A 27,664-nucleotide genomic window follows, 5' to 3' on the forward strand; every position below is an offset into this window, starting at 1 on the left:
CAGTCCCTAGATATCCTAGATAACTCCTAGAATCCCACAAACTCGACGACAATTTTAGTTCTCTCATCATGGCTCATCATGGTAGGTCACCTCTTTGCAAGAAATGCCAGTGGGCCAATGACGCCCGACTACGAAAACAGCCCGCGGCTGGGCTATCCCTCACAGTCGTCAAAGATGTTGGCAAGCACCAGCGAGCTACCCATTTTCATTACTGAGAACCAGTCGCGACGCACGGTCTCTCTACGTCTCTTCATCTGGGCCCTCGTTTGCTTTACCGCCGTAGCGTTGGCGCTGGGTCTAGGTCTCGGGCTCGGTTGTGCCCGATATAGAGCCCTCTATACTACACCGTTTCCCCCGCTATCTAATTACACCATCCGCTACGGTATCCCTGAGAACCTCGACTTCGTCCCCACAGAGAGGCTTATTAATAAGCGGGAGCTCGAGCTGGATACGAACTTCATCGTTTCGAGCGAGCCTCGGGTCCGCGAGTTCGAGTTCAATGTGTCGGTGGCGCTGGCCGCGCCGGACGGGTTCCGGAAACCGATGGTGTTGGTTAATGGGCAGTCTCCGGGGCCGCTGATTGAGGCGAATGTGGGGGATATGATTCGCGTTAGGGTTAATAACCATATGACGAATAGTAGCACGTCGATACACTGGCACGGCATGAACCAGATCGGCACGCCGTGGATGGACGGCGTGGCGGGCGTTTCGCAGTGCGGGATCCCGGCCGGTCAGGGGTTTATGTACGAGTTCCGGGTGGTGGATCAGAGGGGCACGTTTTGGTGGCATGCGCATTCGTCGGTACAGTATAGCGACGGTGCTTACGGAGCAATTGTTAGGAGTAGAAGTCCTTGTGGATGTGGCCGTTGTCTAACTGAGATATAGATTATACGCGATCCAGGAGAACTGGTACCTAAGACAGACGACGAGAAGCTCCTGTTTGTGTCGGATGTATATCACACCTACGGATCCGTTGTAAGGCGACCAACCTCCTTGATATTTGATCTATTCTAGACTTGTCTGCTAACTACTAGCCTCGGTTACTCGGACTAATATAGATATTAACAAGCTACCTTAACTCAACGTCGAAATGGGTCGACTGGGAATCAGGCGTCGAGCCACTTGCCGACAATGTCCTGCTCAACGGGCAGAACACATACAACTGCTCCGTCACATCGACCACATACGCACCATCCGCAGACCAGCCCTTCGAGAATAACTGCACGGGCGGGCACCTCTACACAACAAAAGTACGCCGTGGAAAGACCGTACGCTTACGGCTAATCAACGCCTCCTCGTTCCTATCGTACTGGTTCAGCATCGACAACCACACGGTATCCATCGTCGAGCTAGACGGCGTTGAAATCGAACCTATTTCCGCCCGTGGCGTATACTTGAACCTCGGACAGCGAGCCTCTGTAATCCTAACTGCAGACCAGCAACCCGGTAGCTACTACGTGCGTGCTTCGCTGCCGAAAACGTGCTTTCTGCCGTACGCGCCGTACAATAGTTCGGGGCTCGAGGCAGCAGGGTACGGCGCTAAGGGGATAATATCGTATTTCGAAGATAGTCAGCAGGAGACAGGCGATGGTGATGCTGGCCCGGTACTTGAGCCCATTGGGGTTGCTGGAAATACGTCGAACCCGTATGGAGTGGAGAATAACGGGCAAAGGGGAGACGTGTGGGAGGGATGCGATGACATGCCATTCGATATGCCGAAGCCGATGCGAAGGCAGCCCGCGGTGAATGTAAGCGAGGCAAATACGCATTACCTCGAGTATGCGTTCCGCCAGGCGCAGGAGGTCAATCGCATTTTCGTCAACAAAGTCAGTTCTCTATACCTACCTACCTACCTACCTTTCTCTATATCCCACCACACTCCCACCCCCTCGACCAACCACTCCCGTCCCTTAAAAAGTCTTACAATATAAGAGCCTAATCAACAAACATATCTAATCTAACTACCTAAACTAACTAACTTACGAATAGACTTCCTACCTACCCCTCCCCGCCAACGCCACCCTCTGGAAAGCCCTAGACCAACAGTTCACCCCCGACAGGTCAAACTCGTATAATAGCTGGGACTTCGGTCTCAACCAGCAAGTCCTACTAATCCCAGACGCTACCCAGGGCGCTCAGATCGTCATCAACTCGCTTGACGCGATGGAGCACCCGTGGCACATGCAGTAAGCCCCCCCCCTCCTATAGGCTTAAAATCCAAGTCAGCGGTATACCCAACTAACCTTCGACAGTGGTATGTAATATATCCCCTAGAGAGAAGAAGTACGTTAGTTAAACTAACACGTACCCACCCCTACAGGCCACACCTTCCAAGTCGTCGGCTGGGGCAAAGGCCTCTTCGGCAGCAGTACCAACTCTACGACCTGGAACCTCGCGAACCCGATGCGTCGCGACACCGTCACCGTGCCGCCTTTCAACCACGTCGTTCTACGCTACGCCGCCGATAACCCGGGGCTCTGGGCGTTGCACTGCCATGTTGCATGGCATATTGAAGGTGAGTTTACCTAACTGTCTAGCCTACCTACCTGATCTATTTCGTCTTCTTTTTATTCCCTTGTAGCTCATCTATGATCTACCTTTACTCCTCTCTCTTTACCCCTAATTTTAATACATTTTCTTCGTCCCAATAGTAATAAGAAGGAATGGTTAAGCTACTAATACTAATACCACACATCTGTATAGGCGGCATGTTTCTCACCTTAGCCGAGCGGCCATCCGATCTCGTTACGCTAGTTAATCAGATGGATCCCGACACAAGACGTAAAAGCCAGAGCTTCTGCGGCGCGGCTACATAATACCGACATAAATCTACGGAGCTAAGTAATGACTTTACACCGGAGTATACTCGGACGATCTAAGGAAGTCCAGCTTAATCCTATCTAGACCTGTATATAATAGAGGAAATTTCATCACAGTATAATGGAATCTACAAATCAAATCATGAGAGGGGATGTTATTTTATTATTTTGTCCTTAGTCGTGTCGTAACGTCCTATATACATTGCTCCAGCCGGAGCCCGCCTGCCCATGTAATGCCCTTTGTGTCACCAGAAACCGACGTGAAAACATGAGACATATCTTCAGCGTGGAGTTAAAATGTATAAAAAAAGAGTATAGCTTTCCCCAGATCTCAGAACGCCGCTCCCGCCCGCAAATTCATGAAGGCACCGCCGAGGAGTAAGTAAGTGGGTGGTAGTAGTAGGGGGTAGTAAAGGGGTAATGTAATGGCAGGCGGAAACTTTTTAGGGGGCGGTAAATATGAGTACAGGTTAATGTACAGTAGTAGAGCACTGAAAAGCTCGTAATAATTTCCGCCTCGAGGGTAATTAGTGTAAATCGAGAATGCTCTGCCTACAACAGGCTATTTAAGGCTTCTTCTCATCCTCAGGCTTGGCCTCCGAAGAGCCAGCCTCGGAGCTGCCGGACTCGCCGGACTCAGAGCGGGCCTTGTGCATCTTGTCGAAGAGGTTTAAGCTAGCCATCTGCAGCTCATCGGTCTTCTCCTTGATCTCGGCGGCGGTAGCGGTACCCTCGCCGGACTGGCTCTTGCTCACGAATTCCCGTAGAGAAGTGATCTTCTCCCGGATTCCGTCGGCCTCGGTCTTGTCAAGTCTGTCGGCAAACTCGTTGAGGGCCTTCTCGGTGTCGTTTAGGACGCTATCGGCGCGGTTGGCAGACTCAATAGCGGCCTTGCGCTCCTTGTCTTCCTCGGCGTATTTCTCAGAGTCCTGGACCATCCGCTCGATCTCAGAGTCGGACAGACCAGAGCCGGAAGCGATGGTGATGGACTGGTCCTTGTTGGTGCTCTTGTCCTTGGCGTGAACGTGGACAATAGAGTCGGCGTCAATGTCGAATGTGACCTCGACTTGAGGAACACCACGGTGCGCCGGGGGAATGCCAACTAGCTGGAAGTTACCAAGAAGCTTGTTATCCTTAACCAATTCACGCTCGCCCTGGTACACCTTGATCTCGACAGCAGTCTGGAAGTCGGCGGCAGTAGAGAAGACCTGGGACTTCTTGGTGGGAATAGTGGTGTTTCGGTTGATTAATCGGGTGAACACACCACCGAGGGTCTCAATACCGAGGGAAAGAGGTGTGACATCCAGAAGCAGAAGATCCTTGACCTCACCAGACAGAACGGCACCCTGGATAGCAGCACCAATGGCAACAGCCTCGTCAGGGTTGACAGACTTAGCGGGATCACGACCGAAGATGCTCTTAACCGACTCGGCAACCTTAGGCATACGAGTCATACCACCGACAAGGATAACCTCCTGGATATCCTTGGCCTGTAGGCCAGCGTCCTTAAGGGCCTTGCGCACGGGTTCGGTGGTCTTCTTGATTAAGGGGTCCATCATGCTCTCAAGCTGGGATCGAGTCATCTTAGTGTTAATGTGCTTGGGGCCGGAAGCATCGGCAGTGATGAAAGGCAGGCTGATATCGGTCTGGAGAGATGAAGACAGCTCAATCTTGGCCTTCTCAGCAGCTTCTCGGATTCGCTGGATGGCCATTCGGTCGTTAGACAAGTCAATACCGGAGTCGTTCTTGAACTGCTGGACGATGTGACGGACTAGGTGAATATCGAAATCTTCACCACCCAAGTGAGTGTCACCGTTTGTCGACTTGACCTCGAAGACACCGTTCTGGATCTCCAAAACCGAGATATCGAAAGTACCACCACCGAGATCGTACACAGCAACAATTTTGTCGGCCTCTTTTTCGAGACCGTAAGCTAGAGCAGCGGCAGTGGGTTCGTTGACAACTCGGAGAACGTTAAGACCAGCAATCTGACCGGCATCCTTGGTGGCTTGACGCTGCGAGTCGTTGAAGTAGGCGGGCACGGTAACGACAGCGTTCTTAGCTGGCCTGCCCAGATAGGCCTCAGCGGTTTCCTTCATCTTGTTAAGGATGAAGCCACCGATCTGCGACGGAGAGTATTTCTGGCCTCGAGCCTCGACCCAAGCATCGCCATTGGTGTGTTGAACAATCTTGTAAGGAACCTCCTTGATATCTCTTTGAACCTCGGGATCAGTGAACTTTCGTCCGATTAATCGCTTAGTGGCAAAGAGTGTATTCTCAGGGTTGACGACAGCCTGTCGCTTAGCAGCGACACCAACTAATCGTTCGCCGTCTTGTGCGAAAGCAACAACAGAGGGTGTTGTTCGAGCACCTTGACTGATAGTCAGTATACTGTCGCAAAGATATGCGCTGACAAGGGTATCTCACCTTCTGCGTTCTCAATTATCCTGGGCACCTTGCCCTCCATAACAGCAACCGCCGAGTTTGTGGTACCTTTGGAAAATTATGTTAGTAAAATTCCTCAAACGCACATAGCAGTGGGGTTTTCAAACTTACCAAGATCGATACCGATGACGGCACCTTGAACTTTTCCTTCCGTCGACTCATATCGAGCGAAGCTAGATCCTAAAGGCTTTCGCAGAGGCGCAGCCCATCGCGCAGCTACGGGAGTTGCTCGAGGAAGCTGTTGAATCGAATCGCAGTTAGTCACGAGTGTTATATGTGCAAATATTTCGGAAACTGTGGGGTATTGGTTTGACTTACAGCTCTGGAGAATCTGGAGGCCAACATCATGATGGCTAAGAGGTGGAGAGGACGGAGCTATGGGAAATGAGAAGAATTGTCGCAATGGAAGAAGAGGAAAAGAAGGTAGTATACAGGTGGTTCGTCGGCTTATTTATTATTATGAATGAGGATAAAAGATGGCAAGTTGGTGGAGACGATTGCTATAAATTTTCTTGGGCGACTTGGGATGTGGAAGAGAGAAGATTTCTGAGAGCTTCCTCGCGGGCGGTGTACCTCGGCAATAACGTGGGGATCCAATCATAATTCGATGAAATTTTTAAGAGGAGGTGACGTTAACCAATAACCGATATGTACCGCATACGTACCTACCGCACCTACCGTACCGCCCGCACCGGCGGCGAAATCTCGAAATCTTGTGGACTAGAGCCGCGCTTAGGTAATATTCTAGAATTTCCCAAAACTTAAAATCCTTAAGACGTTAGCCGTCAGCCATCAGAGACTTTTCTAGATTTGGTATTTTGTCAATTGTCAGCATTATGGCGTCTTAAGTGCGCTATTCTGATAATTATTGTATGCACAATAGCAAACTTGAATTAATTACCTAGCCCAAAATCCAAGCAGAGACATGCAATGCTATAAAGATGGCGATGATGTAAGAGTACCTACTACCTATGTAATAGCTCGGATCCTTAAGAGCTTAACAATATACATAGGTAGTAAGTAGATACGCTACTGGTTCGATGCGGCACATACAGTATACGACAACCCGGATAATTGTGCAAATAGTATCACGCAAATCCAGTTAGGCAGTAGTTTTACCAAAATGGAAACTTGTCTTACTTATATGGAAATAACTCCTATGGTACAAGCTTAGTGCTGCAACAATAGTATATATTTTGCATTGCCCGTCCTAAGCCGCAAGGTAAGGTACCTATATATGTATGTAGTTGCATTACATCAGGGCATTAATATGGATGTGTGTAGGTAGGTACATTAGATAAGTACTGTACATATCGATATTCTTCGTACTGTACAATCCCGGGTACAGGGTCACTTACAGGGTACATACATATGTTAGGGCGTGGTTGCCCGTTGCCCGTGCCCGTTGCCGTTGATTGTCGGCGGCAGTAGCTGCTTGGTGCTGGTGCTGATGCTTGGTGCGAATCTGGACGTCATCTGAGGAGCCTTCCACTCAAGGGGAACTTCTACCTTTGTCCCGTAGTCATTCAACAACTTCCTCAATACTTTAACGCAACCCGCATTCGTGTTTATGTAGTAAAAAAAACACACACCAAAAGGTACCCTCATGCTCACTCACATTCCCTTTTAGGATATGGACCCCGAAAACTAGTGCTTCACCCTCTATAACAAACTTGCATCAAACGCTCAAACGCTCAGACGCTTAACCCCAGTTGCTAGGACTTGTTGTGATCTCACTTCTTACTCAGCTCATCCCCCCCGGCATTGCTACATCTTATCTTGTTGGATCTACTCTCCGACCAGTCGACCAGTCGACCAGTCCGCCACGACCCAAATATCCTACGATCGGCGCATCTCCCTCCTTACGTGTCACTTGACTTTCCTGCGACGCGTTTCCATGATCGATACGACTTGATGAGCCATTATTACGGTATTAACATCCGCCATTGGCACCATGGCCGTAGACGAGGAGGCCAGGTAGGATTTGCTGCCGCGTGCTGATGCGCGCATCCAAATAGAAATGGCGACACCCCGCTGATTGTCAGTCGTCTCTAGTCTCTGGCCTACTGAGAACCTGCTTCTTAAAGAAGGTCGCAAGCACTATCGCACCAGTGTCTCGCCAATGTGAGTCTCACAGCCTATCTAGCCTACTAGCCTACTACATATACTTCATGTATCTAGGCGTATCTAGGCTACCTAGGTACTTATCCCTATCTCCGCGCAAACAGGTACTAATCCCTACCCCGTTTGTAGTCATTGGCAGCTCCGATCATTGGTCAGTGCAGAGCAGCAGGGCGTCATCTACTTCCCGGCTGGTGTCAATAATACCCATATCCAACGGCTCGATACTTCTACCCGCGAATGCGAAACCATTAAAGTCATTAGCTTCCACCCCCGCTGTCTGGTTGCTAGTAAGGGCTGGATCTGCTGCGGAGGCGAAAATGGAGAGTTCGTGGTTATACGAGAGTCGGGTAACAGCGATGCACAGGCCGATACCCTCAGCAGAGACGTTCGCTCCAGACTAACCTCGCTTGAGTCCTCCAGCATGACTGAAGGCACCATATACCAGCTTGAACGCGATATGCTATCTGTTGTGGAACGAATCAATGGCACCAACAAGACGTGGTCAGCTTCCAGCTATAAGATCGGTACCGAGCGTGTCAACTGCATAACCATCTGGCACCCTCCTAAAGATGCGGGCGCACCAGCCCCTGGACAATACGAGTCCCCGGTAGCTGTTGTGGCAAACAACGACAAGAGCATTACCATCGTAAGCCTCTACGAACCCGACTTGCACAAAGACGTGTTGGACTATCCCGATTGTGTCAACCGCGGCGTGATCTCCCCCGATGGAACCCTCTTAGCTGCAGTCTGTGATGACGCCTACCTCTACATACACGCGCGGGAACAATTTAACAAGAATTACGAAGGAGTTACTCGACGAGTTACTCGACAGTCCTCCAGATGGGTATTGCTACCAAAAATACGACTCAAGGGCCAGTGGAAGGATGACGCTACGGATTGTCGAGGGAGCTTCGCAGCTTGCTTTTCTTCATCGGGGAAGTACTTGGCAGTGGGCACCCAATATGGCACCATATCTATTTTTAATGCCGTCAAGCTCAAGGACCCCAACTCGGAACCTTTAATCGCATATTTTAATTCTGCCCGGGCACCTGGGGAATACGGTGCTGTTAGAGACATGGCCTTTTCGCCGGGGCCGTTCGATCTCTTGGCGTGGTCAGAACATCGAGGTCGGATTGGGGTAGCAGATGCGCGCTCAAACTTCAAACGACGACATATTATCCCAATAGATAGTCATGAAGGATTTAATCATTTCTCACTTAACGATAGCAGTACTATCGATCCACGTCTTCTCGACCCCCGCAGCGAGCATACTACCGAAGGCGATCGTAATGCTGATAACGAGCGCAATGCTGAATCATCTCCGTTAGGGATGATGGACCGTTGGAACCGAGCAGTGTCTGATCGGCGGCCCCTACCAGATCCTGAAACTTCAGATCCCACATCACGAGTCAATCAGCCTTTCAGCGCGGATGAGATCTCGATTCTAGAGGCCTTCCAAGCTCAGCGTCGTCGACGGGAATTGCGGGATCGAGGGGAGCAATTGGAGCAACATTTTATGGAACACCGAAATCAACGAGCTGCTGAACGGAACGCATTGAGATCTACGGGTTGGGCAGATCGTGTAAGTCTCCAGAACGACAGGACTAGGCGTGCGAGCGTCAGAAATCCCATCGCCCGTTACTTACACAGTCATCAATTTGGTTTAAATCGCACTAATACGGATGTTGAGCAGCGCGAAGCGCTGACGAGATTCATCGAACGTGAACGTATGCGCGAGATCCGCGATCAACATCGTTCGAGCGCCACCCAGGCAGCCCCCGAACCGGAGCGCGAGAGAGGAAGTTCTATACCACGGGACTTGGGTCGAAGTCGCACGTCCATCATGCGTACACTAGCCCAGAACTTCGATACTATCTCGCAGACGATGAGGTCGCAGGGCCAGTACAACGATGCCGGTAACGACAGCTCGGGAGCCTCACGCGATCCGTGGTATGTTGGGGGATCCGGCTCCGGATGGCCCGACCTTGAGAACCTGGCCAACATAAGCGGATGGACCGGTGGGCTTACCGATAATGCTCGAACCGAGACTAACAGGGCCCGTCGTGGCATCCCGGTCGTTGCTGACGTGTGGGGCAACGACTCGCTCTTCAGCAGGATTAGAATGGGCAGCCGCGATCATACGCAAAACCCGGATGACACTGCAGGTTTGACATGGAGCGAAGATGGCCAAGTATTGTAAGCGAAATAATTCCCTTATCCCACGGAGGCGAGAGTATATCCTAACGAGTCCGTCCCTAGATATGTCGCAGCAGAAGACGGAATATACGAATTCCGCGTAAATATCTATGGCAGAAAAGTATTCCCGGATATTCAGCTTCGCTAGGCCAATGAAGCCATGGCATTCGTCTGTAAGCTATGAACAGTACCCTTTTATTTTCGGCAAGGGGGATCTCGACGGCGTTGGGGGCGGTATTATATACTCATGCGTGCATAAGGAAGGGCAAAGGCGTCTTACATTCTTCACTGGTCCGGACGCGGCGAACCTTGTTGTCTGTTTTGGTTTTGTTTCGTTCTGTTGCCTTTTTTTTGCTCGGCCGTTCAGGGCAATCGGCAGTAACCCCTATTCGAGGGGTGGGCGTGGATATTATGTATTGCTCGCCTTGTAGTTCCCACGAAAAGTTAGTTTCGTCGTTGGAATTTTGCAAGAGACGAAGGTGGAAGAAAGATGTTTGTTCGCGAGGGATGGCTTGAGTTGCTCGGCTGGTGAGTTGGCTGGCTAGTCGAAGGCTCCGCCATGACGGACGTTTTTGTTGGTCGAGAGATGTACATACATTATATTGCGCTGATTCCCCTGATATTAGATGTAGCCACATCGCTCAACCGAATTGTATTTGGCATGTCCTTGCTAGGATTTGAATTAGCTAGTTCTTGTATCTTAGATCTGTGCTTGTGTTATTGTATCAAGTTATAGCGCCCCTTTTAACTCGCTTTCTATCTGACATATACAAATCGCCATCATCATCAAGTAGAAGCCTTATGTACATATCTAGGTACACACTTACCTGCCCCTATCTACGTCCCTAATGCCGCCGATCCCTCCACCTTCCCACTCCCATACAGCATATCCCTCACCATCTCCCCAATCGCCAGACAGCTAGTCAACCCCGGACTCTCTATCCCCAGCAGATTCACCCACCCCTCAAACCCATCCTCCTTCCTGATATGGAAATCCACAAACCCTCCTCCGCCCGTCGCCACCGCGCCTGCCGGCGCTAGCTTCGGCCGTATGCCCGCGTAGTCGGGCGTCAGCGCGCTTTCGTCGATGGACGGGAGATACTTCTTTATCTCGGCGATGGCGGCTGGTAGGCGCGCCGCGTTGACGGCTAGATCGCTGGGCGACTCGACCCATTCTACGTCGGGCCCGAAGCGCATCCGCCCCGCGAGGTCGAGCGTTAGGTGGGTGCCTAATCCGCCGGCGCCGGGGGCGGTTACCGGGTATATTAGTCGGCGGACTTTGGGGGTCGAGGACGCGTAGCTGAAGTAATTCCCTTTGGCGTAGTATAGCCGGACGTGCTTATCCGGTGGCACAATCATGTTATGAATGTCAGCGGCGCCGAGACCAGCGCTGTTGATGATCGTCGAAGTGGTAATACTCGATTCAGAACCAGTAGCCGCATCACGAACAGTAATCCGCCAACCATCACCACCAGCCCTCGACCCCAAAGCCTCCACACCTACCACCGCCGAATTAACAGCCAGCACACCCCCACTCTCCTCAAACTGCCCCAACAGCGCCGTCATCAACGCATGCGAATCGACGATCCCCGTCTCCGGACTCTCCAGGACCCCTCCCAAAGCCCGTACCTCCGGCTCCAACCTCCGCGCCTCCTCGCGCCCCACCCACCGCGTCGGCACGCCCAGCCCCGCCGTCCTACAAACCTCGTGGATCCCCGCCAATGCCTCCCCCTGCGCCTCGTCCTGCGCTACAACCCACTTCCCCACGCGCGCGTGAGGCACCCCGTAGCGCGCGCAGAAAGAATACAGGGCCGAGCGGCCGCGGATACACAGGCGTGTTTTAAGCGAATGGGGGCCGTAGTAGAGGCCTGCGTGGATGACTTCGCTGTTGCGCGACGAGGTCTCCGTGCCGGTGTGGGGATGCCGTTCTAGCAGGAGCGTGCTGTTGCTGTTGCTGTTGCTACTAGGGGAGGAGGAGTGGGAGTGGGAGGCTAGGGCCCGCGCGATGGCGAGGCCGACGGCGCCGCCGCCTATGACCTGTGTTTTGGGGGGGCCTGTGAGCTGTCAAGGTCTGGTGCGTGTGGATTTACGTAGGTATTTATGTGCGATATATACAACACAAGCCGTGCAGAAATATATATATATATATATATCCCAACCAGTGCGCAAGAGCCAATAAACGAATCCGACTTACAACATGCGTAAAATCCGTCCCCGCCGGCGCGGTACCAGAGAACGAGCGTGCTAGGCTGCGCAGATGAGGCGACTGGAATTGCCGCTGGGCCGTCCTCGCGAACATGTTCGGCTTCCGTCTCGCGTAAAAATTAAATTACCTAGGATCGTGAGAACGGAGAGCAAAGATGCTGTTTGAAAAGGTAGGTACCTAAGTTATAATCGGAATCGGAGGGGATGATATCATATTTCTAAACCGCCGGACCGGAGCTCTTACACTTATCTAGGTTACCATTTTCATGCGGCATTCCCCCTATTTCCCCACCAAAACTTATCACTTTTACATAACTTTTATAAGTCGAGGAAAATAGTTGAAGATATCATTTTACTCGTATTTTATCTTTAAGTATCACTTTTAAAAACGGACAAAATTTGTATGTTTTATATACCTAGGTATGTTTTATGTGGGAATAAAGTATCCCCCACCAAAACGCTACCATAAGGGAATGCCGCATAAAAATGGTAGGTGATTGATCGAACTGATCTACCTATACCTTTGAGTACCTACATACATGTAGGTAGTGAATCTAGGGTAGGAAATCTAGTGTGGCTAGGTGTGGCTAGATAAGCCTTAAAAGTTGGTATTTAACCACAATTCAAATAAACACAGTCGCTCACTTAATCTAATACACGGTCTAAATTCTTAAGCTTCAAACATCAAGTACGAAGTCCCGTGATTCGCATCACATTTTATCAGAGTCTACGAGTACTGGAAACATGTACACATACCGAAATCCCGTCCGGGAGAAAGAAAATCATTGATGCCAAGAGTCCGCCATGTACCGAGGGACCATATCAGAAACAATTGTGATATGCCATGTTTCGTTAAGTCGTATCCCTCTTCCCTAATGCCCTTTTCGAGCATCCTTCACCCAACGCCGAATATTTGCCCAAAAGGAACGCAGAAAATAGTCCGACACGTCCATTCATGGATAGCTGAATAACCGAACGCCTGAAGACAATATTCGAGTTTACAAAACATAGTTCAGGGCTTCCTCACTCGTCCTTGATAGTTTCTGAAGCCGCGATAGGTCGGGGAGTGTTAGTAGACGCAGTAGCAGGAACAGCAGATGGTGAGCCCGCTGCAACATATTCCTCGGATACTGAAGTAGACTGTGTGAGATGTGAATGATGCGTTGGCTCTCGTGACAGTGACGCACCAGCATGAGCTTCGCTAAGTTGGCGTTCTATACACAGGTTAGTAAGGTAGTTATAAGATTGACTGCTGTATCTTACCAAGTTCCCGAATTCTATGACGCAGCATCTGGTTCTCACGAACTAAAGACTGTGTCTCAGCTTGGTAATAGGCACTCTCGTCGCGAACCCCAGAAAGGAGCGGCTCTCCACTTTCCGCGCTGATAGACCCCGATCTCAACCTAGGAGAAGGCGCGCCGCGACTGGGTGTTCTAGATCTGCGGTGGAGAGCATCGCGAGCCATGTCAAAGGAAGAACGCGGATGGGATATGACCGGGGAACGGGGGACCGAAGTTGACGGTGCGGAGAAGGGTGGTTGAGCAGGTACGTTCGGAAGCACCATGGAACTAGATCTTTCTGACGTAGGGGTCGCATCTTCGGCGGCTACGCTCGTTTGGCTTTGACCTTGGGCTGCCTGAAGTTGCTGTAGTTGGAGTTGTTGCTGACGGATCATCTGTAAGAGCCGGTTCTACATATACAAATTAGCTAACTGAAGCTTATTTTATTATTGAACATTGTAGCAGCGCTTACCACTTGTGCTTCCTGTTCTGCCTCAAGCTCTTGATGTAACTCTCCCAAGCTTGGGGCTCTGTTATGGTAGGGATCACCTCCGGTAAGGAGGGGTGACGCAGAGATCAGCTGGGGGCTTGTGGCGCTATGTCCGCTGCTTCCACTTTCCGTCACCATTTCACCTGGTCCCGGAAGAGAGGGGTCGTTGAGTTGTAGGTTCATTAAGACCGTGGAGCGACGTCGGCCCATTTGTGGTGATTGTCGGTTTCGCGATAGAGAGCTGCTCGAGGAGCCTGTAAGAGGAGGGTGAGTATAGTTGTAGGTTAAAGAGATTAAGTAGGTAGTTATTAGGAAAAAAACTTACGTCTCATGGGTTCGTGCTGGAGGCCGGCATTCATTGTTGCAGCTGCTTGTAGTGAAATAGATGCGGATCGAGGAGAGGGTGATGCTGACTCTCCGCGTATAGCAGAGTCTCCGCTGCCGTTTGAAGAGGTCATGATACGTGGTCGTGCAGATGGAGATGATGGTGGAAGAGAATTAAGATCGGGTGCCATGTCGACAGCAAGAACGAATTTGACTTAAGGTTGACGTTGACGTATGAAATAGTAAATAAAAGTGGTCGGGTCACTGGACGTTGAGGTTACAAACGTCGACCTAGGTTAGGTAACTTGACCAAGCCACCACCAAACCTCCAGCCAGTGCACGAGATAGAAGGCGGGTGGAAATGAAGTTAGGTAAGAAGTCCGTAAAAGATGCAGATTATAGTATGCAGGTGGCGGTCTAATCACCCAAATATGTTAATTAGGACTATGACTCGAAGGTGATCATGGCACAAACGCCCGATGGGGGGCACAATGCATACGGAGAACAAGCACCTTTACAGCTTGCGAAGGCTGAAGCTGGACCTTTTGATGATTGATGCTGTTCAGGTGACGAAGAAGTCGAACGATGTTATATATGTTATAGGTGTTTTTCGAAGACCGTGACCAAACAGGAGCAGAACTTCAACAGAAGCACCGAGTTTGGTAGAGTTTGGTGCAAGTCTAGATTATTGGTCCAGCAGGTTACTGATAGACAAGTTACCTCTGGTAATCTAAGGTTTGCTTAACTCTGCTGCTACTGTGTGCACTGCAGTAAACGGAGCTGGGGAAAGGGCATTCATTATGCAGGTGGGCTGTGACCCTGTGGGGAATACCTTAGGTACATACATACCTTAGGTACCTAGTTGACCCATTATATAATCACATTTCGCGGCTCGTTGCGGCTAGCGTCTGTGCTGTATCTCCTGAGCCGCGCTTATCTATCAAACCATTTAATCTACAACATTGAAACCACGAGATGTCGTTAGGTACGCAACCCAAATATCTCAAGGACGTTACAAAGCTCGCATCTCATTCCACGTAGCGGATCTGTGATTTGTTGTACAAACTCAGTTGACTCAATTAATACGTATTTCCAACCATAGGGGAAGCTCCTTTTATGGGGTCTCGTATTCCCCGCGCCTTTATGAGCATAGGTATTACCTTGTTACCTGTCAACGCTCATCAATCTCCAATTGTGACGGACAAGTTACACCATGCGAGTTAGACAGCACCTAAGGTAAATCGATAAGACCCTTGGGGTTACGTGTTCATGCAGGGGATCACTTTAAACTTCTATTCGGGTCTCATCACTTAACGTAGCAGCGTGGGCTTCTGGTGTATCCAAGGGGCAAGGTCCTGTTGATATCCTTATTCGTTAGTTATCTACATGTAGTTATATGTAAATAAATAGTCACGGTAGCTCGATAATCATTTGAGTTGACATTGATATTTTCAGTAAATCGTATTTTATACATATATATGCATGCGAAGTGGACTTCCCCTTGATTATCTTGATTATTCTAGGTGTTGGCATATCAAATCTATTGACATCCTTTATGGGTAGGAGCTGGTCTCAGAACTTAAACCCCAGCTTATACATACATATGTAGTCCTCTAACGCGCTAATGTAAATTCATAGTCGCTACCAGGCTACCTAAACTCTATCTGGTTTCAAAAATAGTCGTAGGTCCAATTCTACATTCCTCGAAACCCTACATAGATCTTCGACTTCTTCCATCCTGTTCTATTCGTTGGTCGTAAAAAGAAAATCGCGGCGCTCTAGTGTTTAGTAGACGAAGAGATAATACTCGAAGATTCCAAGACCACATCTTCAATACATATTACGATCGGATCACAGCTTTCGATAACCGGATCTCGACCGGCTAACTCTATGAACAGTAACACCCGATGATATCCCGCAGTGAGAGAGGACCAATACCTATCCGTACATTCAACTGCATATACTGGGAATAATGTATAGACGAAATCTAGTTATGCGTGTCTCACCGCATCAAGGGTCCGCCGTCTTAGAGAATTTGTAAGCCCTCCCCGTAATCCCGTAATCCCGTAATCCCGTAATACCTGATACCCCGGATTCTCAACCACAAGCTGAAGAACTCGATTTTTGGCACTGCAGCGGGTTTAAGCACCTCGCTACCGGCCGAGCCTTGGCTGAGTAACTGTAAGTATTTTACCCCTGAGCTCAGCCTCCTTTCCCCCCTAGTGTATTCGGTCATATGTGCCGAAACGCGCATGCACCAAGAAATCTTCTACACGCCAAGTCCAAGAACTTTGCCATTCGTATCCTTACGAATCACATATGTTCAAGACCATCATCCGGCTCCGGGACAGCAGCATGTGGCAGTGTTTCGGAAGTTTCCTTACGCTTGTATTGTGGCCAAGAATACTTCCGGATTTGAATATCGGTGGCTTTACGGTCTTGAGCGTATCTACGGGATCACTTATCGCACAAGCGCCGATGCGGAATAAACCTCTACGCGATACGGATATCGACGGAAAAGAAAAGACAGAAGCGAGTTGGAATTTGATGGAACACCCCGTCTAGACCTTAGTCCAATACTGACAAGTTTACTACATATGCCGATGCATAAGCACGATGCCCACATGGCATACTAGCTACGCAGTACCGAAGCTGTAGAACAATTGGCACCGGTGGCTGTCTACCTTGGAAGTCACGGAGATAATCAACGCTTAATACATATGTGCCATGGTTAGCTTGACGATACTAGTTGGCGTATAGGGAAATCCACTTCCACGCTGTTGGATGCCTCGGCTCAAGTGGGTTTACCACATTTTGGCAAGGACGGAATGCGGATACCTCGACCTCAGTAATCACCAAGTAGACTTCGTTCGGGATTCCTAACCGGCAGAAGGCAAGATGTCAGAATGCAAAGGCCGCTAATAGGGGTCGCAATCCGGGCACGCGTAATCCCAATACTCTGGTTTTGGGAGCTGCACCGTCAGCTGCATACGGGCGCGTCTCATTACTGTTAGATGCGGGCTGGCAGGCCAGTAATATTGCGCAGCCGACGTCATATCATCGCCGCGGGCTTGAGGCTAGAATCGCTGCTCGGCCCTACCTTACGTAGGGACATAGCAGAGCAGTTGCACAGGTCGGCGAGGACAACGGAGATAGTGACAAAAAGGGAAACATCAGAGATAAAAAAAAAAGCATTCGTCTATATGTAATATGCTCACGAAAACCAGGAGAGGCCTCACTTGACTTTGGGGTGCAGCTCTTCTGATCGGCAGCCCGTGTATATTCTGCATCGGTATCAAGGATCGTTCGCCTATGATTCGCGGGTACCTGGACTACTTGGACTCAATGCCGGTGGTCTGTATGCACGGGACGGCGTCGGGTCTCTTGCCGCTTCTATGGTTGGGTCTATTAATTTAGCGATTAGTTTCTTTCTGCGAAGACTGATCGTCGGCTGTTACCGATGCGGTCCCGGTGGTTCGGATCCCGTTAATGAGAAGGTCTCAGTCCGACCCCCCCTAACGCGCGTGGCGGCACTGCCGATTATCGTTACCCCTGTACGAGGTGACAGGAATCTCCCCCTCTCGCTGGTCGACGGCGCTCTGGGAAGCTTACATACATATGTACGCAGCATGTAGGCGACGACTATGTATGGTGAATAAGCCACGAATTGTCTGCGAGTAGAAACTGCTTCTTAAGCGAATATTTGATTGGTCCATGAGATATCCGTTCTGAGTGATTTTAAGGGGGATGTATGTTGGATGCGCACCTATCATGTCCCATTCCGAGACCCCACGGATGGTATTGTATTACGTTGGCTTGGCGTGGATAGTTGGTCAGAAAGCTGCTCAGCTGAAATAGCGTTATCAAAAATAACCCTTGAAGCATAAACCCACGATCCTTTAGCTGAACATAGACGAGAGCTGCATTATTAAAAGATATAAGATATAATAGAGAGCTATATAACTACAGCTGATAGGTTCCTGCCGTATAAGTGGCCCCCTTTTGGGCATGATGGGAGCCCACAATGAGACTGGAACCCGACGGAAGAAGCTAGTAGGAAGGGAAACAATTTGAATCCTTCACTAAGCTCGGCCAGTGTAAACGATCCCGGTTCCCCGGCCGCTACTGCAGGAACTATCACCACGGAGACGCAGGATCGGATGTGGGAGGTTTGCTATAGTAAATAGCGACTATGCATACCTTAGGTAAGTTAAGGGAGAGAGAGAGAAATGGTGTATGAGGCTTTAGGTCTGTTGGAAGCAATGGCAAATATTATTTACGTCTTTTATCGATGGGGCTTGTAAAATCGACGATAGTGCAATGTACGTGTATGTATGTAGCATACCTGGTTGTTATCTAATATCTGCTTGGCCGGACCACATCCCCTAGCTTCGATAAGTATGTAGGGCAGGGCAGGGCAGGGTTAAGTGCCGAGGTGCCATTGCCATGTGGTCTGGTGGTCCAGATGCAACGCAACACTGGGTTGACTGGTATCCCGTACGCTTGGATAACATACCTACCTCACTACCTACCTAGTGTATGTATGTATCGTGCGTGAATTAATAGGGATTATTAGGTTAGGTAGGTATGTCATGACTTCTCGCAGAAATACCATTCCAATCGTAGATAAAAGAATCGAGAATGCAGAGGGGATGGATGATGGATAATGCAAAGGGAGCACAGGACGTCGTATTCTCAAATTGGAATTGTACCGACGAGAATGCAAGGTCAGCTGAGCTGAGCGAATCCGCTATGCACCATGCAACTGTCCACTTCCTGTGCGGCGGTCACTGCGTGCGTAAGTAGTGTAGGTATGTATGTATTATACATACATACACATACATACTAGAGCATGTAAAACCGCAAATCTCACGAATTCGGTCGGCGGTTATAAGATGTAGACTATCTTTTTGAGTGTTACCTCTGAACAAGCTCTTAGGCTCTGGCTTATTGATCACGAGCCAATATATTCTGAGATTCGGCTCGCTGCATACTGTATGTATTTGGTTGGAAATCTGTCATGGCTCGAGCCCTGCCCTGCCCTGCCCTGCTCTGCCCTGCTAGCTAGCAAGCAAGCAAGCATTGGCCTATTGAAGTTCCCACAGGCCAGGGGTGACGCCTAATTTTGGATAATGATCAGCGTATGTATGTATGGATGTATGTATTTCCGCCGTTCCGTCACATTTCTGACCTTGGATCGCGTTGCGGTGTACGTACATACGGAATAGAATCCTATGCATACACAGGTAGCAATATATCCATAGTATATTCCGTACCTAGAGTTATTAAGCCGCGATATCTAGTTTGCTGCAGAATGTGGCGGTATAGATATTCTAACGCAGCTGCAGAAACGCCACAAAGAGACCGTATACATTAGGTAGTTAGATATATACATACTTGGATGTCGGACAGTTCACTGCAGGCTCCCGGAGCGCAGATACGCATGTTGCGCATATTGCGGGTTGAAAGATCAATAGTCCCTCGAGAAAACTCGCTTCGCATTGTCATCGATACAACCTTCACCTATTCGAGCTACGAGATGTAGTGTATTGGATCAATATGTATCAATCATCAGTGTTGATCCGAATTCTCCATTTATCGGCACTTATCAAAGCCTAGGTAGTAGTATGTAGTAGTATGTAGTACCGAGCATGGACGCTCTACATACCGGGCTCTCCTCATTGCAGTCCTGTGCGAAAATACTACATCGAGGATCTCTCTCCACTTGAAAACCAGAGAAAGCCCTTGGCATTCGCATGCGGTGACGATGGGTTTCCCCGCTGCTACTTGAGTGTCAATACGTACATACATATGTAGGTATGTATAGCAAGCAGCCTGCAGGCCCCAAACAAATACTTAGCGGCTCACGAGCGAGATCACATCCCAGCACGTCGTTGATTCGCGGTGGCCGCCAGGGGGTGGTAGTGTTCCATAGGCGCGTTTCTTCTCACAGGTTCAAAACAACATTGGAAACCACCGAAGCACGCAATGTGACAAAGCTTTGCTGCGGAATAGGTATTCAAGTTTGATACCCAGTTAATCATTGGCCGTTGTAAGTGGCTGTTGTAAGCACTTACGTAGAGCGCCTATGTAGGTAGGTATGCTTCGCAGAAGGGGAGGGTTTTCTGGAGGCGAGGCGGGAGTTTTTTTTTCGTCTTTCTCTCCGAATACATTACGTAGTTAGAGAAGAAGAACAATAACTAACAATAAAATCCTATACATTAGGGTACGTATTCCCCAACTAGGCTTTTCTAAACCGGGGCTCTCTCCGAGGCGTGAGGAGTGTCAGACGAACGCAAGAATGTTAGCGCTCTTAGTGGCAGTGTTCCCGCGAAAGAGGCGTTTTCCCCAGCGCCTGCATATGAAATATATAGCGTATCTGTCGTGCTCCGCGCCTATCTGTCATTTATTCGTGTGTAATCAGGACGATCGCATGCTGAAATTCGACAAGATCGAGGGCGGCAACGGGATGAAATTCCATTGCTGTCAAATCGAAAAGGGAAAAAAAAAAGGTACTTTTCTTTACACGATGGGGAAGAGAAAAAAAAAAGGTCCGTGGTGGGGGGGAAAAACAACCTAAGCCCATCACCTACCCACATATGTATCCTTGTATCCTTGTATCTTTATATCCTTGCAACTCTATGTAGCCGGAAGCCCGCCTTACGAGCTACAACTACGGGTCTACCTTACAACTAGCGCTTCACAATCCCACGAGTCCTATGTAAAATAGAACCGAATTACCGAATACAGGTATTTGCCAGGTACAGTGGATAGCATATACATTATGTACCATAGCGTCCGCAAGTCCCGCACGGTCGAGGGCCGGAGCGCTGGAGGAAGATCCCTAACCGGGATGGCACCTAAACCTGTTCCCCTTGCCGTCAACACATATGTAGGTATGTAGGTATAACTAGTTACACTAATACATACAATACTATGCAAGTACCTAACATACCTACATACTCCCAACCCACTTCGTCAGTTCGAGTTGCTTTGGAGCAGGGGTTCCCGCGCGCGAATCCCGGCAACCCAACCCAGCCAAGGCTCGATTTCTTCCAATTTTTTCTCACCAGCGTGCGGGCCATTGGGGCTCCGGGGCTTGGACATATGTACAATGGGACCTCAGTTGTGTAAAGTCTCCCGTTCCCGCCCCATCCCATCCCATCCCATACCATTCTCGGGGTAAAAGAAAACATGAGACCGAACCTCGACTTACAAACTTGCATATACATATATAGGTACATACATACCTCCTAGCAACCTGTTAAGGCTTAGAGCAGAAAAATGTGAATTCCTAATTTTAACCTTCTAAAAACTCTCGTCTCCCGCCTTACGGGCTCCCGGTCTAGTCTTCACTTTCTTCTGCCCTAACTCCACCTCTGGCAGTTCGCTTGCTGTCATCTACCGCTCTAGCTTGAAGCTATCCACGAGCTAGTCAGACCCGTTGCATAGTTCTACTGGCCTGGACTTCCAAGGACGAACCGCGCTTCCGGCTTTGCAACGCAGGGTTGCCCTGACCTCACCATCGCGGCCCCGTTGCCTTTCCCCTCATGATCTCGGTTGTTGACTGATATTTTGGGGATTCGCCGTCTTAGGGCTATACCTTAACCTATCTTATTACCATCTGTGCGTCGACAGCTTTGTACTCGCGCTCCATATGTTTGACTAGCTATCCCACGTCACATCATCGACATCCAGGATCTACAACTATACTATAACAAAAAGCTACTTATATCATATATATTAATATTTATCTTACTAACTATTCAGCAACTCCATAAAACATGGCTGAAGTAGACGTTGCTGGACCGAGGAGTCCGACTCTCGAGACGCTCCTGAACCGCCAACGCGAAATGCGGCGAGCACGGCCGCCAGATATAACGATTATTCAAAATGAGAACAGAATCCCGCTACGGCCAGAGAGATTAGAGAAGCGCGAATCCAGGATTGGCTTAAGGAGCTTATTCGGCAGGTCGAGAACGGGGAAGGATGATAAGACAGGAGAGGAAGCATTACCATCACCAAAAGAGTCACCACGACATGGCGGGAAACGCTCCTCGCTAGCTGATATCGGTGTCTTCAACCGGGGGCTTCATTCGTCTCGCTCTGAGGTTTCCCTTTTACCTTCACCTTTGGCGCTAGCAAAGCCATCGCCGACTGAATCGTTTTCTTCAATAAGTTATCGAGGACGGCGAGGTAGCAATCCCGCTAACAAAAGCAAACTTCGTCAACCAGTATCGCCGACAAGCCCGACTACGGCTTTTGATCCGCCGCCATTATTCAAGATGTATCCCCAAGCAACTAAGCATGCCACACTACCAGCTTGTGCCACCCCGATAGAGACCCTCGTTCGCTTCAGCGAGTCCAAAGATAGCTCACTACAGAACGACTTTTCACAAGGTGACATCACTCTTGACCGACGAGAAGCAGGGCGGAAGACAGAGGGAGATAAGAAAAAGAAATCCAAATTTGCGCCGGAATGGACTAGCAAGATTTACGCACTTGTCACTTCTGGATATTTACTCCAATATGCGGCCGAGGGCTCCTTCAATAGGTTACCTGAAAAGGTCTTACATCTCACTCGAGACTCGGCTGCTTATGTTAGCGACCTAATTCCCGGAAAGCATTGGGTTGTTCGAGTGACTTCATCCACGGATGCCGACGGAAACCCATCTACAGATGCGAAATCCCTTAGGTCTAGGCTTGCCCTAAGAGGAGTCGAGAAGCGACAAGTCTCTAACATGCTGCTTGTTTTCGAAAGCCCCGAGATTATGGATGCCTGGCTCGCTATCCTGAGACGGGAGATCGAATCGCTAGGCGGTAAGAAGAAGCTTTCGGAAACCGGCAACCCCGAAACGGACGACGGCGCTACTACGCTCAAGGCGCAGGATAGCCAGAGGACCATTGTTGTTCGAGATCCGGCCCGTTTCTCGCGTATTATTTCCCAGGACTTCTCGTGGACTCAGGAGAATGCGCTTGTCGATCCTACAGAAGAGAGCGATTCCAACAACCCGCCATTAAAGCGACTGTCGGAGTCGACCGTGGATGATGATTCGAGTATGGTTTCGTCGGATGGTCAACGCCTAGACAGCCTCCGAGATAGTGGCACCGGCAGTGGTAATCGATTTTCCTTCGTCTCATCCGGACAGCGGACAATTGTATCTTCGGCGGAGTCGTCGCCGGCCAATTCTCCAATTCGAGCAAGTTTCTCGAGCCAGGAGGAATATCTATTCCAAAAGAATCAATCACCATTACCACCTACCCCCGAGGTTACCGAGGTTAGGCCGCGTCCCAACGCCGCCGCGATCGCAAATCGCAGACAGTCGATGCAGACTATGATCCCTGCTTTCGATCATCGTCTGGATATGGGTAGTCATCCGTCTTTGACCCTATCTCCTCCCCCTCCTAAATCAAGTCATGGCGACGGGCGTCAATTCGTACCTAACTTTAGCGTACCACATGCAGTGGGTAGACGATACTCGTCGTTGAGTCTGTCTGCAATCACCCCCCGATCTGAACAGGCGCAAGCAGTTGGCCGAGACGGGCCCGCTAAGCCTCCTCCCTTTCGAAGGAGTCCGCCGACAACCCTCCCCATCTCTCGTCCCCTCTCTATTGTTCTTGATCAGCCGTCACCAAGATCACTTTATTCGTCCAACTCATCTACCCACCCAACCAGCAAGGTACCTGCTTTACAGATGCCTGATTCACCGACCATATTCAGCTCTTGGGCTGGCAATGCTTTGAAGCAGCGGTCGCAGGAAAGGGGAAATTCCCCGAAGAAGAGCCATCTGTCGAAGCAGATCACCGACGGAGCTCAAAGCACCGCCACGGAGCGTCGTAGCACAGATGATGTGCGTGCCAGTCGACAAGGTCCGGCACGTCCCCAAGCCAAGACAAGTAAATCATCCATCCCTCAACCAGCCTGCGCCCAGTTTTCAGAGATTGCGGACGCTCCCGAGCTAATGCGCAGGCCCGCCTCATCTTTCGAGATGCGGAGAGTATCGACGGCCCCGGTTCCCAAATATGTATCCTACAACCGCACACCGCCGCTTGACGAGTACCAAACCCGGCAGAGCCGCTACTCGTTAACGTGCCCCAAGCAGACCTCCAAATTACCCTCTATCGAGGAGCCAGCCTACACGCTATCGCCGCCCCTAGCCTTCTCGCCTAAGCGCTCGGTGCCTTCCTTCAAGGCCCTGCAGCAGGAGGCATCATCAAAGCAATTATTGGCGGTAGACATGAGCCCAAAAGCCCTCTTAACCAGGAGAAGCATGCCTCACCTCTCAGAAGGCCCACCTCCTACTCCCCCACCAACCTACGCGCTTCCTCCACTTCCGGGGAAGCATGCGGCTACCATGCCCAGGAGCATGAAGACATGATGCTCACCTGCTGGTAGTTTTTATTACATATCCCTGCCCTTCGACACACTGAAGGACAGAAAATTTCCTTTTTTGTGTGTGCTTGATTTTACTTACTGCCCTTCTTGTAAACCATTGTATAACCCTACAACCCATGATAATGACGGCGTTTTGCGATTGTGTTCGTGTTGCTTTACTACGCATAGACCTATTTATTGTATGGGGGAAAAGACACCAACTTGCCCTTGCGGGAATCTTGTTTCATTAGCCAAAGAGAAAAAAAAGTATAGTATAGTGCATTTGAGGGGTTAGTGGGAATGAAAAGAGACGAAGACGACGAAGAGATAGCTTTTTGATATCACGATAGATACGACTAGAGATGAGACGATATGAGCGGTGCGCTGACACCAGGAAGTATTTTGTGTCCGAGGACAGTACATGTTACGGATTGGTAACAGCAGATAATATTTTCTATGTCTGCCTAGGCTGTCTAGGTGCTAATCCATACCAAGAAGAGGCTGGGGGGTAGGATATCGGGCTTCTACTCACCTTCTATATGGATGCCAATGTATTACTACTGTAGGTAGTATCAAAAAGTAAAATAAATAAAAAGCTTCATGACAAGACTCAACTGAGAATAAATCTCATGGTTGTTTTAAAACTGTATATATATTAGAAAGAGAACAATTGAAGTTGTTCTCTTTCTAATAGTTGTATTGTTTTGTTGAAGTGATGCTAATAAGAAGGGGAATTGGGGCAACAGGCTGCTTAGTGTACACTACACTATTACTGTTCTGTGCACGGGCCAATTAAATTGAGTTATTAGAGAACCCTCGCCTTGAATTGATAGCGCGGGGCAAATCTTGTGGTACCGATAAGACAATTTGAGACCCCACACTTTGATCAGAAACTCTGACCTGAAATTATAATTCCCAAAACATATTAAAAAACCGCCATCATCAATATTCAAGGTTCTATTTATCAAGAAAATTACAAGTAATACACGGAAAAGACACGGTGAAAATGGCATCCAAAGCTAGGTAAGAGATTTCAACAATCTAATCTTCTTGCGGCTTCACAAACGATTGATTACGGGATGTGATATGCTAACGCACAAACAGGGACTGGGCCGACGACGACGAGGGCGACGACGTCTTAGTAGAATTACCTCCTCCCCAAACCATCCAGAACAAAGACGGTACCAAGACCACCATCACCTACCGATACAACGAGAACGGGCAAAAAGTCAAGACGACCCGACGGATCCGCCTAGTCACGCACCGCGAGGTCGTCAACCCGCGCGTCGCCGAGCGCAAGACATGGCAGAAATTCGGGCTCTCGGAAAAAGACGGAGCGGGCCCGCAGATGGACACGACGTCGGTGGGCGAGAACATCATCTTCCGGCTCAGCACGAACTGGCGCAAGGACACCAAGGAAGAGGCTAAGGACCCCAACGCCAACGCCATGAAGGAGAAGCTCAAGGACAAGACGGTCAAGTGTCGTATCTGCAACGGCGAACATTTCACCGCGCGGTGCCCGTACAAGGATACCATGGCGCCGGTCGGCGCCGAGGGCGCTGCCGATGTCGCTGCCGGTATGGGAGACGAGCCTTCGGCGAATGCGGCGGGTGCTCCTGGCGCGGGCAAGAAGGGCAGTTATGTCCCGCCGGCGCTGCGGGGAGACCGTGGCGCGGCTGGTGGCGAGAGGATGGGCGGTGGGAAGTATGGCAGCGAGCGGGACGATCTTGCTACGCTGCGTGTGACGAACGTGAGTTCTACAACCTCTATTAACTATATCCCCTTACCTACCCCCCTATCCGTCTATCTAACCCCCTGTCTCCATCTCATCCCATTCCATTCTTCTCTTTCTTCTCCCTCCCTCCTTATCCCTACCCACACTTCCAACATCTACGACATATGTTCTAACATAATCTACCACAGGTCTCGGAAATGGCAGAAGAGAACGAGCTCCGCGACATGTTCGAGCGGTTCGGCCGGGTAACGCGCGTGTTCCTAGCCAAGGACCGCGAGACGGGGCTCGCCAAGGGCTTCGCGTTCATCAGCTTCGCGGATCGCAGCGACGCCGTCAAGGCGTGCAACAAGATGGACGGCTACGGTTTCAAGCATCTTATCTTGCGCGTCGAGTTTGCCAAGAAGGCTGCTTAGACTGCCTGTCTGTCATAGGATGGATAAGGATTCTCAAGAAACACTTTCTTTTAGTATAGTCTGTGACTATGCGAATGGATGGGTGGATGGATGGCATGATACGGTATGGAAGGGCTTGGTACTATAGCGCTGGTTCTGCCATGCTGGGTGATGTGAATAGAATGAATGGGTTTTAGGCACAATAGGACACGGTTCCTTATCTAAATTTATTCGGCTCGTTACACATATCATTCTACGGGAAAATGTCTTCTTCGTCATGTTTAGCCCTGTGTGATTTATCTTAAGGGTTATTTCACGCGATATATGAATGCTGGGTTATATGAGCCAAGTATAGGTAATTAATATTAAATCTACCATCCAGTTCCCTCATGCAATGACCCGATAGCTCTTAACTACCTACCTAGCTTTATCTAGATCTGGTTTCCCTGATAAGTACCTAGAGACTGCGGTTGTTGTAGGTCTTGGTGGAGGATAAGGTGTATTAACGATGAGATGAGAGTCTGGTAGAGTAAAGGGAGCTTATTGATCTTAGGAGATGGGCTTGTATTCACTTGCTTGAGTACATAGGTAGTTTATCTCGTTTCTGTATTAATTCGCTGATAGACGATATTATAATATTCCAGGTACTAATATAATGAGTGGCATTGTGAGTATTATATGTTATATGTTAACCTGAATATTTATCCCAATCAAGTCGGATCATACATGTAGTTTTATAGCAACCTAAATATAGATGTAGTTTTGCACGTAGAAATACCTTGTAATGTCGAACATGGGGTTTCAAGGCAATAGCTACCTTCCTCTCTCTGTTTAGGGTGATCTTATACATACCTCATATCAAGGACTCGTCCGAAGGTAAGGTCCAGGCCCCTTACCTTAGAGTAAACCTAGTGTCTCGGGTACCATATTCCTTTTACATGTAAAGACCAATATCTTAGAATTTAGACTCTTGAGTAAAAACACTTAAATTTTAATACATTTACCCGCAACCCCTCACCCCCGTATTATCATTAGCACCAGCTTTCATCTCTCTTATAAGGTACTTGCTTGTAAGAACTTGCCATATCATAGGATGTTATTATATATGAGGCTAACAAATTAGCATATCGTCAGAACCGCTTATAATTATATAAATTTGCTTCTACCTTAGGTAACGACATTTCGGTCGGTTTACGGCCTATATTTTTTACCTTGTATAAATGAAACTATTAAGATAGACACGAAATCTGCTCGTTATCAACTTATGTAGGTAACCAAG

General features: G+C 49.3%; 7 protein-coding genes across 7 annotated transcripts; 4 read left to right on the plus strand and 3 right to left on the minus strand.

Annotated features, from left to right (window-relative positions):
* Positions 1–18: 18 nt before the first annotated feature.
* Positions 19–2,961, plus strand: F4817DRAFT_324535 (putative multicopper oxidase). Its single transcript, XM_049301656.1, has 7 exons — positions 19–834; positions 886–975; positions 1,059–1,826; positions 1,990–2,186; positions 2,253–2,254; positions 2,321–2,515; positions 2,704–2,961. Exons 1-7 carry the CDS (start codon positions 79–81, stop codon positions 2,814–2,816), a joined length of 2,121 nt encoding a protein of 706 aa, XP_049163180.1. The 5' UTR covers positions 19–78; the 3' UTR covers positions 2,817–2,961.
* On the minus strand, positions 2,942–5,804 carry F4817DRAFT_131461 (hsp70-like protein). The gene is made up of 4 exons (XM_049297757.1): positions 5,583–5,804; positions 5,376–5,502; positions 5,247–5,312; positions 2,942–5,190 (listed from the first exon to the last, which is right to left on the minus strand). The coding sequence occupies exons 1-4, from the start codon at positions 5,610–5,612 to the stop codon at positions 3,386–3,388; spliced, it is 2,028 nt and encodes a 675-aa protein (XP_049163181.1). The 5' UTR covers positions 5,613–5,804; the 3' UTR covers positions 2,942–3,385.
* Positions 5,805–6,985: 1,181 nt separating this feature from the next.
* F4817DRAFT_131554 (uncharacterized protein) lies at positions 6,986–9,781 on the plus strand. The gene is made up of 4 exons (XM_049297760.1): positions 6,986–7,241; positions 7,320–7,388; positions 7,518–9,584; positions 9,648–9,781. The coding sequence occupies exons 1-4, from the start codon at positions 7,219–7,221 to the stop codon at positions 9,730–9,732; spliced, it is 2,244 nt and encodes a 747-aa protein (XP_049163182.1). The 5' UTR covers positions 6,986–7,218; the 3' UTR covers positions 9,733–9,781.
* Positions 9,782–10,321: 540 nt separating this feature from the next.
* Positions 10,322–12,328, minus strand: F4817DRAFT_131509 (FAD dependent oxidoreductase). The gene is made up of 3 exons (XM_049297758.1): positions 11,968–12,328; positions 11,779–11,917; positions 10,322–11,621 (listed from the first exon to the last, which is right to left on the minus strand). Exons 2-3 carry the CDS (start codon positions 11,881–11,883, stop codon positions 10,422–10,424), a joined length of 1,305 nt encoding a protein of 434 aa, XP_049163183.1. The 5' UTR covers positions 11,884–11,917; positions 11,968–12,328; the 3' UTR covers positions 10,322–10,421.
* Positions 12,329–12,786: 458 nt separating this feature from the next.
* Positions 12,787–14,336, minus strand: F4817DRAFT_131520 (uncharacterized protein). Its single transcript, XM_049297759.1, has 4 exons — positions 13,885–14,336; positions 13,542–13,813; positions 13,053–13,479; positions 12,787–13,003 (listed from the first exon to the last, which is right to left on the minus strand). The coding sequence occupies exons 1-4, from the start codon at positions 14,072–14,074 to the stop codon at positions 12,813–12,815; spliced, it is 1,080 nt and encodes a 359-aa protein (XP_049163184.1). The 5' UTR covers positions 14,075–14,336; the 3' UTR covers positions 12,787–12,812.
* Positions 14,337–21,048: 6,712 nt separating this feature from the next.
* On the plus strand, positions 21,049–24,939 carry F4817DRAFT_324573 (uncharacterized protein). Its single transcript, XM_049301657.1, has one exon. The coding sequence runs from the start codon at positions 21,668–21,670 to the stop codon at positions 24,260–24,262; it is 2,595 nt and encodes an 864-aa protein (XP_049163185.1). The 5' UTR covers positions 21,049–21,667; the 3' UTR covers positions 24,263–24,939.
* Positions 24,940–25,113: 174 nt separating this feature from the next.
* Positions 25,114–26,775, plus strand: F4817DRAFT_324575 (translation initiation factor 3, RNA-binding subunit). Its single transcript, XM_049301658.1, has 3 exons — positions 25,114–25,281; positions 25,363–26,008; positions 26,182–26,775. The coding sequence occupies exons 1-3, from the start codon at positions 25,265–25,267 to the stop codon at positions 26,404–26,406; spliced, it is 888 nt and encodes a 295-aa protein (XP_049163186.1). The 5' UTR covers positions 25,114–25,264; the 3' UTR covers positions 26,407–26,775.
* The last annotated feature ends 889 nt before the right edge of the window (positions 26,776–27,664 follow it).

Source organism: Daldinia loculata (assembly GCF_022478755.1).
Source record: "Daldinia loculata strain CBS 113971 unplaced genomic scaffold F4817scaffold_3, whole genome shotgun sequence".
Classification (NCBI taxonomy): domain Eukaryota; kingdom Fungi; phylum Ascomycota; class Sordariomycetes; order Xylariales; family Hypoxylaceae; genus Daldinia; species Daldinia loculata.